At 40.9% G+C, this 20477-nt stretch overlaps 1 protein-coding gene across 1 annotated transcript; it reads right to left on the bottom strand.

Moving 5' to 3' along the window:
- Positions 1 to 2804: 2804 nt before the first annotated feature.
- LOC105898831 (collagen alpha-1(XI) chain-like) lies at positions 2805 to 12888 on the bottom strand. Its single transcript, XM_031570080.2, has 4 exons — positions 12607 to 12888; positions 8863 to 9027; positions 7593 to 7806; positions 2805 to 3268 (listed from the first exon to the last, which is right to left on the bottom strand). Exons 1-4 carry the CDS (start codon positions 12725 to 12727, stop codon positions 3076 to 3078), a joined length of 693 nt encoding a protein of 230 aa, XP_031425940.1. The 5' UTR covers positions 12728 to 12888; the 3' UTR covers positions 2805 to 3075.
- Between the last annotated feature and the right edge of the window lie 7589 nt (positions 12889 to 20477).

Raw genomic sequence — 20477 nt, 5'->3', positions numbered from 1 at the left:
CATGTGCATTACTGTAGCTTATTGTGTAGTATTTATGTTGACATGCTGTGGCCAGTTTTGTGATACATTTGTGATTACCTGAACATAACTGCTTTTACCCAGGGAAACCCCCATCTTGCAATGGGTGATAACTTTGTATGCTTTGTGCCACTCAACTCTTGTGGCGTTGTGCGTGTTTGTTCAACTTTCTGCATGCCTTGTAGCTTGTTAAGTTAGGAGAAAAACTCCTAGGCTATTTGTAGGAGGAATAATTCCTTTCTTGCCCTTGATACAACGAGCAACAGGGCAGTCAGCTCCAGTGAGTCAACATCTATCAATATTAACAAAACCGAAGTTTCCAAGATCTTGACGACCAAATTGGGTAAACATGTTTGGACTTATGCCTCAATTAAATTAACATAAAGACAACACAACCTACCAACTCTTAGGTTTATAGTTTCAGCTGCAGGTTTAAAAACAGTGTTACTGCAGCCGCAATTCAGTACCAACGTAATTTGTATTAAAAATCACAATAGAAGGGCAGTTCAGCATCACAACAAGGCCCAAAACTCTTCACACTATTTATTCACAACCGTTAAAGGACTTTTAAAACACAAGAGTGCAAATAAAACAAAAGACACAATGCGTCCTCCCGACAGAACATTTACAGGACAGTACACATTTAACGCTAGTTTACATTTACTTAGATTCCTGACCAAAACAAAAGCAGCCTGGGTGCCAGAGGAACACAACATTTAAATAAACAAAGAAAACAATTAGCCCAATGAAAACTCTCCCAAAAGGAATCTTCCCGGGGTAACAGAAGTTCTCAACTCTAGGAGTGAACCATCAGTGCAAGTTCAAAACATTCTATATCGTGATATATAATAAGGATATAATAAGGATTAGCTAACATAATGTGCCACTGAAAGATAAGTGATGGTTGCAGAAAATGGGCCTTTTTCACCAATGTAGACAATCGATTACAAAACAACTATGAACCGCATTAATGCTAACCGCATTCAATTCATTGTTTGGAGCTGCTTGATGTCCTCCCAACTCCACAGAACCTCAGTGGGTGTTTCTCAAAGTTAAGGAAGGATCATTGATGGCTGTTTTTAAGGATGCTCCGTTATTGAATCCCACCGGACTATTCCAATGCCAAGGATCCTTCTAATTCTACCAGAATTTGAAGGCGGGACCTTTTCAATGAGGCACACTCGCCAGAGTTTTCCATTGTTTGTTCTCAGAATGCTAGGAAGGAGTCTTGCGTAGCCTCTTAAGGACACGACTTGGAAGGACTCGGAAGGACCGGTCCTACCAAGGAAGCATCCTTGACTTTGAGAAACACCCAGTGGGTGGGTGAAGGTAAAAGCAGCAAGTTGTGTTTGGGTGTTGGCTCATTGAAACATATTTTGTCTGGACGTAAAACTAGCCTGGCCCAGGGTTGCTACTCCTGGAGACAATCAGGTTTTAAAATCCTTTGCATGTCTGTTTGAGAAAAAACCAGTTGAGGTTATTGAGCCAGTTAATAACAAGGGCAGTATGATTTGTTTTGTGCGAGAGGGGCAGAAAAGCGACACCCAGAACGAACAAACAGGACTGGCAAATGGGACAAGGCACAGAATTGGAGATTACTGGCCAAAGTCAGACAACTTCAAGCTGGACGATGGCCCACCCAGGTGAAGAGAGGTGCAAGAAGTTGTGCGTTGTGCAAGGGCTGCATCGTCTCCCAGCCCTAATGGGTATCTTATCGTGTCTATAAATGAGCGCGTTATGTTTTAAAATATCTATGGAAGCTCAAAGTGATTGTATGGAAAAAAAAGAACAATTCCACGGATGTGGTGTCAGGCAGGTGGTATTTTCATTCCAAAGGAGGAGAATGCTGTGACCATAGGCCAATTCCGAGCTATCAATCTTCAGAATGCGGAAGGAAATATCTTCTTTAGAGTGGAAGCAAGGAGGTTGGTCTCCTATCTGAAGGCAAATACTTTGATAGATGTTTCCGTGCAGACAGCAGGAGTCCCGGGTTTTTCTGGATGTTTGGAACATCGTAGTATGATTTGGCATCAGCTTTGTATGGGAAAGGTATTTTGGAGCTACCAATGACCAGCTTTGTGGAGGAGTTCAAATGTGCTCTTTTTAAGGGAAAGGTAGAGCAACACGACCCCCCCCCCCCCCCCCCTCATCAATGAGTAGCAGAAATAATTGTTTTTGAAGTTTTCTCTAGAAATGTGTGCCACACTTTTATCCTGGTGCCCATGCCAAGGAGGACTGAGTCTGTCATCAAAAATAAAGCGGACATGTCACGTTTTGAAAAAATTAAATATTTGAATCTTTTGTTGCATTGAGTTCCTACTGTGGGGCCCGTACTTTCAATACAGTACATATAAACTCTTAGTTTCTTTTTATATATAAGAGCAACTTAGAAGTTACGAACTACTGTAAGGTGATACAATGTAACATGCCAGCCGCGTATTGCCCTCCTCGCCGGTCTGATATGGATCCGTATTGCCCTCTGACGTCATTTTCAAAATGAGTGATATTGATAGACATCAACAGCCATGAAGTAATTCAGAAGCAGCGAAAATGTTTTATTGAAAGTGATGATGAAGACTAGAAACTATAGTTTGAATCACTTGTGTTGTTACTTTACTGTAAATTTTAGCTGAGCCATGTTGTCTGTTTTCTATTGATCATTCTAACTTGAAGTTAGCAAGTAATTGGTTGCTACGCAACACCTGAAACACATTGTGTCGTGAGAAGACTTGAGAGCTGAACAAAACTACATGTTTTCTATTATCAATATCAAACTTCGGCTTTGGCGTATCAACCTCGCTATCGTTCGGTCGATACGTTAAAGCCTCAGTTTGATATTTCCCGGCATGACCTCACTCTCGGTTAGTAAGTAGTTAATATTGTATTTACTTGAAAGTGCGGACCCACAGAAATCTTTTTTTTTTTTAAACCTTGCGCACTGGTTTTCAAGTACTGTATTGTAACTTCCTGATCCAAGATATTCCTTAGATCTTCCCCTATGGTAGTTATATCCCTTGTAAAAAATATGTGATAAGTATAGATTTAAAAGGCTACACTTCACATATGAGGTGTCTCAATCTCACTTACCTCATAAACATTGTCATCAAGGATTCTGGTGCCAAACACCGCAATTCCATCTGTACTGATTACTGCATGGTCACTTCTGTCCAGGGCTTTGGAGATCTTCTTCTTGCAGTCTACAATCATGGTCACAGTATTCTTCTCCACACTAAGGGCAACACGATGCCATCTGAAAGTATTAGAGGTTAAAGGTTAAAAACAAACTGGTATTTAGTTCGCATTAAACTTGGATATTGTGGACATGGATGTCAAACTAATTTCATTCCAAGGAAAAAAAAACTCAACAGATGCCAAATATCCACTATTGGCACTGACAATGGGCCTAATGCAGGAAGCGATATACGAACAGATTTCCTTTTATTTTTGTTCATATCCACAGTTTGTTCTTTTTTTGTCAGTATCCATTGATTTCTGGGATTCACCAATGTATACTTATTTTTGCTCCTCTCTTAGGTAAGATACATTTGTACGAGTGGTCGAGAGCACTCTTACCAAGATTAGAATACAAAATAAAACTAGTCCACAAATTGTTTGTCCAATGCCAGTTTTAAATTTGAGGAACATGAAAAACCGCATGAATATCATAACCAAATTTATGTCCCAGCATTTCGTTCCAGTTTATTTAACTAAACGTCGATTTCACTACTGCTGAAGTTCTTATTCTTCTTACAGCATTTTTTTGCATCTTTGAAATTTAATGCGCTGTGCCCTTTAGTCTGGTGAATGGTCCTCCAGATGTACACATTATTCATTTTCAGCAGCCATTTTTTAGTAAGGATATTTATGAATGGAAAGAGGCCTGCGTCAGTCAGAGGTTTCAAAATTCAGTAATGACAAACTGCAATGTTCCCTTGCATTATGCTATCTTTATATTTAGGTGTTCAATTGTATTTACATTTCTGACCCTGGCAAACAGGCACTGGATCTGCGTTTAGGTTATACGTACTGGTATATACATTATTATTTTGATTATAAAGCCAATGTATCCATGCTGCTGCAGTCTGCTCTCGCAGTTCTACATTTGCAACTCTTCTGAAAGGCTACTTACTTGACTTTAATAATTTTTGAACAGTGAGTTACCGAAATTATGTTTTTTTTTGCTGCTGCAGAAGTAAAAAACTGAAGTTAAACATAGTACAAGGGCACTACAGCACCTCACAGAAGTTATTGCACAAGTCAGAACAATTCAAGTAACAAAGAACAGAAAAACCAAACAGACAGGGTCCAAAATTAGCATCTGCCACTTGCAAAATGTGAGTATAAATTTGCACTGACAAATAAAATAAATGAGGTCAGTCGCTATTGGCGGGTTGCTAAAATAGGTCTACTTCACTACATTTCATGACTACACATAACACATAACTTAATTGACTATGTTTCACGGTTCTTTTGATTGACCCTCGCTGGCCACCATTGCTATAGCTCAACTAAGAGACATGATGATGTCATTTTTGGCACAAGGGACATTGTGTCGACTTAAAACCAGCTGTAAGCGCTAACCACTAAGAGAGTCTGCAAGTATGTGGCAACCAAAAAGAAAAAGGGACGAGTACTGTGGAAGTACGGCTAAAAGAATAAGACAGATAAGGGGCTGAGTAGAGATTGGCTTCTTGATGATAGCAAGGCCAATACAATGAGCTGCAGCATTTGTAATGATATTGTATCTTATGAAGTACTATGGCCGGTATATTTTTTCAGTTCACCAGCCATTGGCAGAAAGACCAAAGAGTTAATTTTGAAGCCTTAACATAGAGTAACAATTCAAGAGACAGAGAGAATCATATAGATGACATGAGCAAGAGAACAGGCACACATCACTAAGATTTAAATACTATAAGTCAAAACGAGGTTAAGGTGTGAATTCCAAAACAAGGCTCAGGTGGGATAGCTTGTTTTCTAGGTGGAGTCGTCTGCACTAACATTTCACTTCAATCCTCCATCATAGATAACTGTATCATGAACATGTCACTGCATATGCCATAAAAAGTTTATTGTCACATTATTTCCACTGATATGTGTCATGTCAGCATTTTCAGTAATTGTCATGACAGAGCTCATGTTATGACTGCTTATTAGCACATGACATAGGCTGTTAAAACAGAGCTCATGTTATGACTGCTTATTAGCACATGACATAGGCTGTTAAAACAGAGCTCATATTATGACTGCTTATTAGTACATGACATAGGCTGGTAAAACAGAGCTGTTGGTTACCCATCATGGCAACACCACACTGTTACATCATTGTTCTTGAACTGTTATGATAACAAATAACAGTATGCCATTTCACATTTTTACACTGGCAACTTTAGTCAATCTGAATTTTTTGAATCTGAAAGCTATTTTCAATGTATTCTGCTACCAGTACTGGAGGAGTCTTCTCCTACATCCAGCTCAGTGAGAAAAAAATGTGAGACTTTGATGGCTTTGAATTTAATTCTGTTATATATATTTATAAAGCACCATTAATAATTTAACATTGTTTCAAGGACGCTTTACAGAGCCCAAGGCCTGAACCCCCTAGAGCAAGCAGAACCTAGCTCTTTACCTGAGGCCGACCCGGTAGAGAGATAGGAAGATATGATACATATATACATACCTCAGTCAGGAGAAAACAAATTAGCATATAGGTGGCACATACAAGATTGTTAGTAAGTAAAAAAAACGGAGTGGCCAGCATTCAAAAGTACCGCTGTGCTTACTTACTAAGGTTACTATTATAACACAGTGGGTCACCAGTGTGGTCTTAAGGTTACTATTATAACACAGTGGGTCACCAGTGTGCTCTTAAGGTTACTATTATAACACAGTGGGTCACCAGTGTGGTCTTAAGGTTACTATTAAAACACAGTGGGTCACCAGTGTGCTCTTAAGGTTACTATTATAAGGAAGTGTGAAGCTATGAAGCAGGGAGCCATGTCATTGATGACATTCATTAGTGGCAGTAAACAGGATGGCACTGAATATGTACATAATACAGAAGGTGTATGAGAAGCTGAGTGGAAACTGATGCATAATAGTTTGGTAGGAATGGGCAGCAGTAAGAAGAGGGTTTCTGAAAGTGGATCAGGTAGAGTAGGACAAGAGGGACAGAGACAAGTGGATCAGGTAGAGTAGAGTAGGACAGGAGGGGACAGAGACAAGTGGATCAGGTAGAGTAGAGTAGGACAGGAGGGACAGAGACAAGTGGATCAGGTAGAGTAGAGTAGAGTACAGTAGGACAGGAGGGACAGAGACAAGTGGATCAGGTAGAGTACAGTAGGACAGGAGGGACAGAGACAAGTGGATCAGGTAGAGTAGAGTAGGACAGGAGGGACAGAGACAAAGCGAGTGGACTGAACTAGGTATCTTAGTAGGTTGCCTTATATGTGTGTATGTAATAAGGTTATGATGATGAGGAACAATGTTTTCACAGCCATCCATCATTTTTAAACAATGATCTTACTATGTGGCAGACAACAAAGACAGGTTTTTAAGCAGAATCATTTCAGTCGTACACAAGAACATATTTCACACACAAATATCAGTATCTAAGTGATTTACTGCCTTATTTCCTAAATAAAGATCTAATTTTGATATGGCATGCAACAGGCTACCCAGGGTAAGGGTTGGGGTGGGAGATATCCCCCTCCAGAGCACAAACCCAGGTAAGGGTAAGGATTGAGAATGGATACAAATCTGGATTAGGATTAGTGTTAAGAGAAGAAACTGGGATATGAACCCAAAGAGAACGAGTAATACTGTCACTTCATCTGCCTCAACAACATACCACAACATGATACAGAGATAGGGAAGAAGAGGAAGAAGAGGCGGTTGCCCGGCAACCTGTATGAGAGGTATGAACATCTTTTGAGTGGCACTCTCTCTACAAATGCCTTTTAAAGCATACCAGAGTTCAGCAGAATTGTTAACAGGGTGAAAAAAGACTGGTGATTCAAGGGGTTGGGGCTGTGCTGACTCCAGCATACATAGCTTATGAAATGTAAAACTAGCCTAAGATGCAAAATATTATTACTGCATGCCATGTGTTATCAATATTACGCAAAACAATTGTTCCCCTGGAGGTTTTCTGAAAGTAGGCTTCCTGTTGAGACACACCATGTTACTAATTTCTCTTCATTTACATAGCCTGTGTTCAACTGGAATAGTGCAACTTCTCTGCGTTTGCAAATTTCAAACATAATTTCCATAACCTTCTCACCATAATATTCTCAGAATTGTAGTATTGAGTTCAGCAATTCAGTGATTTAATAAGAAATCAATCTAATGAACTTTAGTAAGAAAGGAAGTAATCAATCTAATGAACTAGAAATGGCACTGAGAAGAGCGCATACCCTTCAAGGGCAAATGGCAAGTTTCATAAACATTGAGCCAGTAGTTGTTGCATAATCCTGCTATCAAACAAACAAACAAACAAACAAACAAACCAATCAACCAACCAACAAACAAACAGAAACGAGGCAAAACATAACCTCATCCTCAGCGCTACTTACTTTCCATCAGCCAAGTTGATCCCACGGAATAAAGGGTAGTCCTCAGCGGCAGGGTTCCCATGCTGGTCTTCATACAGGAAAACTGGGGAGCGCCCAACTTCCACACCCATCTGCTGAATGCCATGTTCATTGTAAATGGAGAACAGGAAGGACTGCACCCCAGCTTTAGGCTTGATGGTCATGAGAATAGAGAAGTCCTGGGGAAACTCTTCTCCTAGAAGTTACACACAACATACAGCCGTTTAGGCAGGCAGCAGGCTGTAACACAGACATTCAATCTTTTCCTCCATAACCACTTTTGTGTTTTTTCACTGTCATTCTCTGGAAATTGAACTAAATTGCAAGTCAGAGCTTGCAGTCTGAGCTCTCACAGAGAATGCTGGACTTGAAATTTCCCAATTCCAACTTTTAAAGCCACACGTTAATACAGTGATGCAGCCATGACTCATCAGTGCATTTTTCAATTCATTTGTTGGGTTCCAACAATTACGCACAACTGTTTTCTTGTTCATTTTGATACACTACCTCTTCATACATCTTCACATGCGGTTTATAATACAGTAACATTAGTGTGCCCTTCAAAACCTCTTCAGAAGGGGCAGTGTCCACACACAGGCATCAAAATACATGGCTTGGTCCCTCTCCACTCCCACTCAACCATAGTGTAATATGGTTTAGTCACACTCATTAGGATACACTAACACAGTAAGCGTGCCTTCCACAGCCACAAGTGTAACTACACACTCATTGACGGGGTGGGCCAGCAAGTTCAGATAATGCCCCATAGCTCAGCAGTTTTGCACTCAACAAAACAAAACAGACGATGTAATCATAGCGTAGTCTGTTTGAATAAACGGGTGTTATATATAATACTGATGCTGTTATTGTGTTACATTCTGTCACCTGAGAGCATGCCACTACTTTTCATAACATACAAAAACAGGTCCGTTTGAATCTGTCGAACCCTTGCCATACCAAAACTTGAATTTGCACCTCCGGGTTGCTAAGAAAGGTCTGGAAGTGTAACAATTAGAGGGTGGATTACTATTATGAGAAAAACAGTATAACAATAGTGATAGCCCGTTAGGTGCAGGAGTGGCAGTGAAGCCCTGCAAAGCATGCATATGGATAACCCAAGTACTAACTTTCTTGTACAGAGGTGAGATATCATAGAAGTTTCAGTGGAGTACATCAACACACAAGCACATTGACAAAAGAAACATTAATCTAATATGTGTGTAATGTGCACAATTTCTTGGAGGATAATCACCTGGGAAAAAGTGTTTGGTGGGAGTGCTGATCTGGGCTTCTTTGTTTACTCTGAAGGCTACGTCCGGTTTGGATCCTCTTCGGAGGGTGCAGAACCCTGGTACTTTTGTCACTCCATCTGGAGTGCTGTGAAAGTCAAACAACTTAAGCACATCCACTGGTCCAGCTGTGGGAATATAGAGGACACTGTCATTTGTTATATCATTGTCTTTACCACTAAGCTTAGCTTTGGCATTTCGAATCTCCCAGAACTGCATATGCCAAGCCAACCAACATATGCTTAATATCCAACACAATACAAGAATACAACACAAGAATACAACACAATTTTCTGTTTTAACACTTTAATCCAAGCGACAAAACTAAAGGTTTCTTAGTGTGTTAAACTGTCTCAGAGTTTACAGTGCTCTTCCATGCAATCTCTTCCACATCCTTTTCCATGTTAGGCCAAGTGTGCACAATTCTTTTAAACTCTCCCCCAGGCCCCATTGTACTTTATTGATCCCCAAAGAGAGATTGCAGTGATTCAATTCACATAAATCACAAAAACACAACTTTCACAAAAAACACAATGAAGTAAAAAAAAAAAAACAGACCCCTTCATTTTGTTATGTTACAGCCTCAGGATTTTAGAAATTCTTGCAAACAAAGATATGCAACATATTGCAAGATGCACACCTAAGCCTCCTCAAGACGTAGAGACTGCTCTGTCTTTCCTGTAGACTGAGTGTTACATTTCTAGTCCCGTCTGTTGTCAAGGTGAAAGCCAAAGTATCTATAGCCCTCCACCATCACCACCTCTTCTCCTAGGATGGAAACAGTCGTGTTTCTTACACCACCCCAAAAGGCGGTCCGCCAGTTCCCTGTACTCAGTCTCCTGCCCAATGCTGACACACCCCACAACTGCAGAGTCCTCTGAAAATGTGCAGATGACAGGACTCCGACTTGTACTGGAAGTCCTGTGAGGTATACAGGGTGAAAAGGACGGGTGACAGTACGGTCCCCTGTGCTGCTAACCCCTTACTCAGACATACATCCCATCAGTTGCTCAACCTGTGGACAGGTGGCCAATAATCCAGGTGGTTATGGAGGTGTCTACCGACATTTTATAGAGCTACTCACACAGCAGTAGAGGCTGAATTGGGTGAGACATACAAGTATGAAAAAAAACATGATCCTCACAGTGCTGCCTGTTTTGTCCAGCTCGCTAAAGCAGGTTGATAATGGCATCCTCGACTCCAACCTTGGGCAAAGGGGAAACTGCAGTGGGTCCAGAGAGGTGGTCACCTGAGGTCTATGATTGGCCAAAACCAGTCTATTTTTGATGTTGGATGGCAACTGGACTACATGAGGAATGGGGAGATTATGAGAAATCATCACCATCATTTTTGTGGTGGTGATTTCTAGGAGCCTATTGCCTATTGGCCTCCTGATGGTGGCATACGGTTATGATGGTGGCATACGGTTATGCGTAGTCTGTCTCAACCACTGCCACTGCTCAGTGTCACACTCATTTGGTGTCAGGGGAAGACACAAGAACACACAAAAACAAAAAAATGATAAAATACTTTTACAAAAAAAGATATTCAAATAAAAAAAATACTCATATAGATAATATCTCTAATGGTTGTTATCTTCATTGCTCATTAATGTGTTTCTAGTGTGTGTGGAGTAGTTTACAGAGAATGAAAAATCGCAAATCGTGATTTCTAAAAAAAAAAAATCACCACCACAATCACCAACTGTCATTTTGATCACAGAAAATCTAAATCCTGGAAGGACTGCTAATTATTACAGAAAGATGAGCTGCAATAGACCCTTTCACTTCATACCGTCACACACCTCCTCTCTGTACTGTGGCTTGCTGGTCACCTGATTTGGGTTGAATGTGGAGGCGCAAAAATGGAATTAACTGACGGACGCCAAAACAAACTCATCTGGTTTTGTTTAAAGACTTTGAACACAACCTGAATATTTGTGGTTTTTTGATTGATGGAGGCATATAGCATGTATTCTATTCTCGCCTGCATAAGTGCTGACGGGCTTTTTTCCCCTAAAAAAATAATGCTACCCATCACTACTAATCTCCTCACTACCTTTCCAGTATGTTCTGCATAAATAAATTCCCCAGTATCTTAGATTTTAGCTTGCTTTTATGCGTATTTATTAGGCCCGTAAATAATAATGTGAAGTATTTATTCATTTTACAGTTTAAATGTTTTCATAACATGCACTGGTGTCTGTTGGTCTTGAACCAAACAAGTGATAAGTGATCTTATCATAACAACTCATTTCAGAATTCTTCTTAGTACGATTGGCTCAGAAAACACAAATTTAACAACAAACCCACAAAGCAATATGCTGTTTAACCTGTCCCACAGAGGCTTGCGCTAGCATAAATGGAAATAGAAATTCTGTGCAAACCCTCCATATTTTGTGATAAAAATTTCTTATTAAGGTAACCAGAAGAGAGAGGGGCAAAAGGAGGCAGCAATGTTACAATCAAAGAAAACTAAAAGAGCATTCCCAAATAAACATAAGAAATGAGTCGAGGATGTGTCTAAGTTTCAACCCCTCACTTTGATGACCTATTTGTGCCTGATAACGACGTCATAGCACCTAACCAAGAGCTCACCATCCTTTCAAACAGCAGCCGGAGTTTAAAAGGTGTTCCATGAACATTCCACTTGCCTCTGATTGTATGACATCATGTAGTGTGACACCAAACGTTCACCTCCTAATACTCTAAAGGCCATACAACTGTATATTCACTATCCAGGCAATTATATATATACAGAAACTGACATTTTCATGAATTTATTCATTTCATTCATTCAGCAGAGCGTCATGAGTGTCCTCATTAGAATACCTCATATTATGTTCCCAAGGAGGATATTCCATAGTGTAGTGATACACAGTGGAGTACACTATATACTCCATAGTGTCATGCACTAGTACCTGAAATAACCTTTTAAGACACAGATATCAATATGCAAGTTGATTTACTTAATGAGGAGGCACCTTTGCTATATATTCATAACTTTTGAATGAAGTTTTGTCCCATGTTCTTTTTTTTTAAACTCAGTTGATGGTGGCATCACTTAGCAGAGAGGGGTATGCTAATCTTCTCCTTTTCTGTGAAACTTTATGTAAGACCTAAGTGCAGAAGGTGCTTGTGGTAGCTTTTTTGTGAAAGTGGAGAAATAATTTCGTTCGGTTGAATCTTTATGTAGCCAGGCATGTGTGAGTTGGCACAATCTCCTATATACTTCATTATGAATTGAAATATTTAATTTGAGTCAACTCCCACACTGATACATTTTCCATACGTTTTCCTTGGACGGCTATCCGCAATCGGAGAGTTAGTTGGCATAAGCTCATGGCTTTTCGCTTTGAGACGGAAAGTTTCAGAACAGTGCCACGAATTTGATCCTGTTGTTGCATTCACTATTTTGCAGGCTATTATTTAATGGGTGTGGGACTTACTGGTTTCATCCATCCATTTAAATGAAAATAACTAATTAAACTAAATGTCGCCATTTCACATATGCTGTTCGAAAGATCCGTGCCAAAGACCTGCAACAGCTGTCTCACTTGCAGTTTTGAACTACTCCAGTGGACAAGCTGGAAGACGACGTCCAAAAAAAAACTTTTGCCGTCAGTGCAGACAGAGGTCCAGAACTACACTGATATATAAAACTCTCAAGACATAAACAACGACAGGGGAACAGTTGTCACATCTTACCTGCTGTCACTTCGGAAGCGTGCAGAAGAAAAATGATGGTGAGGACTGTAGTTGCAGTAGGATGTAAACACCATCTTTTCGTTTTCCACCTGGTGGACCACCTTGAAAAATCCATTAGCATATTTGTGAGGCGAGTCTACCTTAATTCAAAATTGTTCGGTGCTCGAATTGGCCATTAATACATAGTCCAACACACACGCACACGAACGCACGTTCCGGGTTCTCAGGTTATAGTTTTGTAAAGAATTTCATCCAACGTGTGAACCACTAGACATTTCAGGAACAAATCACAGAGGGGCTGGACAAACGGCCTGAATCTGCCCTATAGTAAAGAAAGCTGACGCTCAGCACCCTTCAGCAAACCACAGGACTCTCTCTGATCCCTCCCTTCACTTTGATAGAAAGTTTGGATGACCTTAACGGTTCCTGCTGAATAAATGTCGAATATGACGAATATGAACTTACCGAGGAGTAAACTGTTATTATGAAGGGGCAGAGAAAGATATACATCGATAAAAAACAACACGTTTTGCTGTAGATTCACACGACGTAGAGATATTATTTAAAACAGTGTGTTTGAACTTTGTGCGCTATACTAGTGTACTTTGAAGACACAAATGCGAACGTACACATCTGCGTTGGGCGGACGCAGACGTGTTGAACTATAGCCTACTTCAGTCCTATGGTTTAACTCACTGCGAGTGACGTGTAAATGTTGGTGTATAGACACTTTTCATCATACAATCATTTAGATAGGTTGAGATTTGGTCCTGGTATTTCTCGTTTGGTGTCAGGTGTGTGATGGATGACGACCGCGGTGAAATTAGCTTGGTATTAAACATTCGATTGATGTTCACGACATAGCTGGATCTATAACTGTTCTCATTAAAAGTGAAATTAACTACTTATGTAGGTACACATGATGTTATTCTGCCATGAATAGTGAATATGACATGAAACTTAGGCATGAAAGGCATATCGTTGGGTCAAAATGTTTATTAAGCCGTTCGTCTTGCACGGAGATGGAATTTCAAAACAAAAGTTTAAATTCATGCATAGGCCTATTGAATGATAAATTGGAATGGTTAACCAAATTGGATGACACGTCTAAAATGAGTGTTCCTATGTCTCCAGTGCATGACATGAAATCAAGACATAACACACACAAAATGATAAATGGACATGCTTTAAATTGAAACCATTTATAATTGTTTTCTAATGAGTGCTTCCAAATGGGGTCTTAGACATCTACCAATAATCAGGCACACATCCATTGGAAAGAAAATATATATATATTGAGAGCAACATAGGCGCAGCGATCCCATATCCTCTTTTAAAAGTGAAGCAGTAATGCCATCTAGAGGACTGGTGGATTGGGTCTTGTGTGATATTGTGTTTGAGAGGGGTTCGAACGTAAGAGGTTCTTGGTGTTAAAAAATGCTGTTTGGCATTCAAACTTTAAAAATAAAAATAAAACTTAAATATACTATATATGAAGTACTCAAACCCCTGTTGAGTTCCAGATTAAGGCAAATGACAAATTCAATGATAAAATGGCATTTAGTTGACAATAACAAATCATAATTAGGTACTACCTATGAAAGGTTAAAGTAGAGATTTCCTTCTGGCCTTGGATTTCCTTACGATCAGCTCGTAAGGCCGCAACATAAAGAGGCAGACAACAAGGTCAATTTAAGTAAATACATTGTCATTTGAATTTATAAGTCAAAGTAGATTAATAGTAAGTCTAGGTGGATTCAAAGATGAATGGATGCGTGTAGCGAGTATGTTAGTGAGTTGGAGTGTTTGCAAGAAGTGTGTGTCGGCAAAAAGTAAGTGAGAGAGGAGTGGAAGATAAAGCACCACCCACCTTAAGACCTTAGACAAGACCTTAAGGTACTTTTATACCCACACTGGCCCCAGGTGTGGGTAATCACCACTAATCAGCTTCCCCACTGCAGGCCCACAACCTACAGCCTCCGTGTGGCCAATACATGGACTGCAGGCGGGGCCGGCAGGCGGGCATAACACCTCTCTCTCGAAGAAGATTCCTTACAGGAAATCCCCCAAAAAAGAAAGAAATAAAAGACCCTCTTCCCATCTCCGGGCCTCCCCATCCTGGGTCCTTGGAAAACAAAACAGACACAAAAGAGGAGAATAGGTCACAGGACCACCTACTGCTCAAAATCTTTTTTCGGTCTGGCGTGCTAATTAAAATAGTTGTGATCTGATCACCACTTCACAAGTGTAGAGACCAGCAAAACGGGCTTGGAACGGACTATTAAAGATGGGCAGCAAAGCTAGGACCTGGACCGCTCTCAACACACAGTGCCTTGCGATTGAAAAGGCGCTGCAATTTACACTGTGCTCTCGCTAGTGCTTTCCTTGCACAGGCGTGATAGAGACGGTACCTAAAACCACTGACATAGTCCAGCACATTAGCAGGAGGCTGCTTAGTGCTCCACTCATCAGCATATACAGCTGACTGAATGGTAGAAATGCCAACACCTTCCTACAGTCAGGTAGGCCATTCTTTGAGCAACACGCTTACAGGGTGTCTCCACGCTGAAACAAACTCCAGAAATGCCTGACAAAGGGGCCGGTTGGGTTCCTGTGCTTGGATATCAGGGCAGTTCGTAGGCCCCTTAAGTTATGCTGTGTTGAATGGATCACGTGTGCGCACTGGCCAGCTGTGGTATGAACGAGACTCACACGACTGACTAAGTGAGAATACATCTGACCACTGACTCTTTAAAAGGGGATATTTTTTTTTATTGGAAAAGTGTCAGAAATGAGTCATGCTGCTACTAAAAAGCTTTACATTTCATTCAATGAACCGTTTTTACACAAACGGAGATCAAAATGTTATAGTTTATGCCATATTTGACCGTATAATAGGGGTGTCAAACCAAAGACAGATTCTGATAGATTACCACTGAGACTATGAACACACAATTACCCAAAACACCTGTACAAAAATGAACAGCATCTGTAATAATCAATCATAGTTCGGAACTGTCTGGCGAGCACTGGCTGGCTGTGTACATAACAGACACATGTGCTGGCTGTTTGACAGTTTTGGTAACAACCCAAACCTATTCCCACCATCCATCTACACATTTATAAGAACTAACTGTACAAGCCTGCAATTTTCAAACAAGTACAATATTTCATGTCTGTTGTGTGGTGAACACGGTTTTCTTTCTCTATTACATGTTGACTTGATTAAAAAGGATAATATGGTGTCATCATTTGTGAAAATTACAACCATGTAATTGTATTTATAATATGTTTGTGTCCGATATGTACAAACTCGTGAAAAGTTTCTAAACAAGTATTAGCCTAATGTAGTGAGGTGATAAATAAAGACAAAAGTATTACACAGGGTTAAGCGTATTTATTGACAAAATGGAACACATCATGACATGAACGACTACATTTAGATTTATTAAAAAAAAAAAAAAAAAAAACACACACTCTGACAAATCACATTTCCATTGTAGAAAATACATATATTAACAGTATTTACATATGTTTTATTACACAACATAATCACAGTCATCAGTGCATATTTAAAACGAAAGCCATGTGGAGGTATCTAAACGAGGTGATAAAACCTCAGGGGTTTCTAAACCCCCGACAGGTGTGGCCATAACTGTGTGCACTCGTTCTTTTCAAATAATCGATTGCCTCTTGAACTTGTAGAAAGCGGAATGTTTAACTTTGCTATAGCACTCAGAAATTCGCTCCAACCTAGGGGCCTCTGACGATGCTTAACTGCTTGTGGTGCAGTGGCAGGTTTTACTAAATCGAATGTACGCTGGGGACGACTGCTCCGTTAAAATACAAATTCACCCGTTTCACTCCACGATTTGATTAATAGCACGCCTCTTACGCATACCAATTTTCTTGTCAGCTATAAACTTAATTACACTCTTTTCCAATTTTTTATATTGGGCGTTTGTTAGTGGTATAGTACCACATAGAATGTCCAATGCCACTTTCGCAGTCAGGATTAACTCATCTGATGCTAATTGTAAAAGGAGACGTCTCTGTACCGGTTTAGCCTTAAATAGGAGGTTCAAAAGCATTTCTACGAATCACTCTTTTTCTGGACAAAGACAACCGGATTCTCTGAAAGCAAATCTGTTCTGAGACTAAACAAATCTGGGGTTTTGGGTTTTATAAATCAATCGGTAAGTATCCGTGGGGTTTTTCTGTAGCATTTTTAAAACATTCCAGAAAAAAAAAAAAAATTGTGTTACCAGGATACATCATAATGTTGGAGAAGTCAGTGAGTAGCACACTTTTGTTGTACACAACTTTGAAAAACAAATCAAGTGTGAAGCGTTTCAGAGTGAGTTCTTTCTTATTGTGCCTAATGTTCGGGCTAGTATGTGGTGTGTGCGGTTTCTGTCTGTCACGTGATGGTCAACAAGTTCAATCAGCGTGTCTAACCTGATAAGCTTTGAATTTTCAGCATTCAGAGTAATACCCTTGGCTTTTATGTAGGTCTTACCTCTAGCCGTATGATATGTCTTATGACCCCCTGAACAGAACTCAATAATGTGGTCACCATTACCCATCTCATCTATAAGATCGCCTAAATAGCCCCCTAGTGGCGGTTCCCAGTCACCATCTTTTGAACCAAAAATCAAACTGTCTGCGTCGCTGTAAAGGAGTCAGTCACCCAATTTATCCATAACATTATACAATTCTAGACGCACATGTGCTGTGGTGAATGCTCCGAGGAACACATGTGTCAGATGTCTGTCCACTATCCCCATCAGCAAAACACCACTGAACCAAAGCCGTATCATCCGAGACAAATTAAGTGACCGATATCATACTCATCACCGAATATGTATCTCGCATACTGTTCTGGATCTTTCAACATTTGTCGCTGGAAGGTTCTCACGATTCAACCTAACCCCCTCCTTCTCAAAATAATCGTCAACATACTCCCTATTCTCGGACTCTGACGTCACGTTGTAACGGCTGGCTTCCTGTTTGAATTGCAAAAAGGTAACTCTGATGAAATATGGCATTTTCCGCAATCATAGCCACCACATAACCCTTCAACAGCCTTCAGCAGTTCGTTGCTAAACCAACAATCTGAAAGTGCCCTTTCCACATCATTGTGACTACAAGGGTTGACTTGATTCTCTTGTTCAGCAAAAATTCTACAGAGGGGAAACATTTTCCCATTGCAACGATATGGTAAGACAGGGTGACAGACCTCTTGGGGGGTAGACAGTTGCCTTGCCTGGGGGTCCGTGAAAATGTCTGGCTTCCAAAGGTTTTTTTTTTTTTTTTTTAATTGCAATACAGTATACAAAAACACAGACAAGTGCTCATCACATCAGCCATAAAACAGCAGACATCTGGCTTCCAAAGGTTGCAATCGTTCAGTGAGTGTGTTGACATCAAGACCGGGTAAATAAACAAACCAACGACTTCCACGCCCACAGATGGCATGGGATAGTAGGCTTCTCGAAGGTCGTCTTCGAAACGTTCGTTGCTCCACCTACTGTTCTGGCGGTCGCAGTACTATAAATCGTGCTTCAGAAGCTAACTTTTGGTTACGTGAATGAAAAGCAGTTTGTATCAGAGTATCAGTATCAGAATGGATAAATATTTGAAACCGACGAGTAGCGACACTCCCAAACCAAGCAAGATTAGAAAATCTGACACGAACTACATAGAATTAGGTTTCATTGAAAGCAGTGGGGGGGAAGCCAATGTGTGTGATCTGTCTCCAGCTGCTAGCAAACAAAGGTATGAAACCGGCCAAGCTAAAGCGGCATCTTCTAACAAAGCACCCGGAATACAGCAACAAACCCAAGGATTTCACAGAGGGCTTCCTATGTGGTAGCCCAGCGGATCGCTAAGTGCAAGAAGGCACATACCATTGCAGAAGAACTGATCCTTCCAGCAGCAGTGCATATGTGTGAGGTTATGCTCGGAACAGAGGCGGCTAATAAGTTGAAAAGTGTACCTCTCCAACGACACTGTGAGACGAAGGATTGATGACCTCTCGGCTGATACCGTCACAGCTTCTGGATAAACTTCGATCTAGTGATCACTTTTCCATTCAGCTGGATGAATCTACGGACATAGCTAGTGCAGCTCAAGTGATTGCTCTTATCCGCTACCCATGGGAAGGAGTAATTCTGGAGGACTTGTTCTGCAAAGAGGTCCCTGGCAGAGCAATGGGCGAGGATATCTTCAGGCTCCTGGATGAGTTCATTCACGAAGCTGGGATGAGCTGGAGGAAGTGTGTGGCCGTTTGCACAGATGGAGCGGCAGCGATGACGGCCGAAAGAGTGGCGTTATCGCTCGGATAAAGAATGTCACGGACCTTTAGTTTAATGAGTATCTTTTTTATTCGTAGGTGAAATGTAAGATCTGTGACAAGACACTGAGTTACAATAGTAACACCTCCATGTTGAGGCATTACCATGCCTTGCATGAGAGCAAGGAGGCTGACGCTGGACCTAGCCAAGGTAGGGCATGTGGTGTCACTGTGTGCACTTCCATTTTTGGTTGTAATATTGTATACATAGGCTATTTTTTGTTTTGCTTAGGTTCCAGAAAACAGGAACTCGATGAGGCCATGGTTGAGTTGATTGTTAAAGACAGCCAGCCATTCACTCTTGTCGAGGATGAGGGGTTCAGAGGGTTTGTAAACAAACTGGACCCCACATATGTTCTGCCCACAAGACAGGTATGTACATGCACAGAATATTTGTCCATTTACATGTGCACAATATATTATTTCACAGCTTTTATTCAACATGTAATCTTATTTCTTCAGGCCTTAAAAGCCATGGTGGAGCAGAAATTGCTAAAGGCAGCCAAGGCCAGAGTGGAGGAAGCTGCTGCAGTGAGCCTCACTGCAGATATGTGGACATCGATTCACATGGATGCATATCTTGCGGTCACCTGTCATTTCATCAATGACACTCACACACTGAGCACAGTGCTTTTAGGTGTGCAGAAATTCCCCCAAGCCCATATTGCGGCAAACTTGGCAGCAGCCAAGGCCTCCATTATGGAGGAATGGGGAATCACCCTTAAAGTAACATGTGTGGTGACCGATGCAGCAGTGAATATGACTGCCTTTGTCAGGGAGCTGAAGGTTAAGCATGCAATCTGCATAGCACACGCCATTAACCTGATGGTGAAAAAAGCTCTTGACCAGACTCCTGGGCTCCCAGAGCTCAGGATGAAGGCAAGGAAGCTTGTGGGTCTGTTCCGATCCAGCACTACTGCTAAGGTATGTTACATTATATTTGCTGTTATCATTCACACAATCATTATGTATTGACGTGTTTGTATTGTACCACGTTTTATTATGTCGTTTTCCCTCAGAAATTCTTATATTGTTATTTTCTGTGTAAAGGAAAGACTCGTACAAATGCAGACCCACATGGCAAGGCCTCCACTCAAACTCCAAGAAGTGGACAGCCGCTGGAATAGCACCCATCAGATGCTTCGTAGGATTTATGACCTGAGGGAGCCAGTAGGTGCAGCTGTGGCATCATTGCTTACTGATATACCCCCTCTGACACCAGGGGAGTATATGGTTGTTGGAGAGTGCCTGAGTATCTTATCACCCTTCAACGATGCCACAGTGGAGCTTTGCGAGGAGAAGCGGGTTATTCCACTGCTGAAAATGTTGAACCATGCATTGGCTGAGGAAATGCCTAACAAAACTACTTTGATGGCCCAGCAGCTGGCAGACAGTTTGTCTAGACATTTAAGAGACAAACTGCATCAACTGCAATCGATGAGCATAATGACACTGTCAACGCTGCTGGACCCACACTTCAAGACACTAGGCTTCCTCAGCCAGACAAAAGCAAATG

The sequence above is a fragment of the Clupea harengus genome, chromosome 1 (assembly GCF_900700415.2).
Source record: "Clupea harengus chromosome 1, Ch_v2.0.2, whole genome shotgun sequence".
Taxonomy (NCBI): Eukaryota; Metazoa; Chordata; class Actinopteri; order Clupeiformes; family Clupeidae; genus Clupea; species Clupea harengus.
Note: the sequence above shows the minus strand (reverse complement) of the source record. Positions and strands in the feature narration are given on the sequence as shown.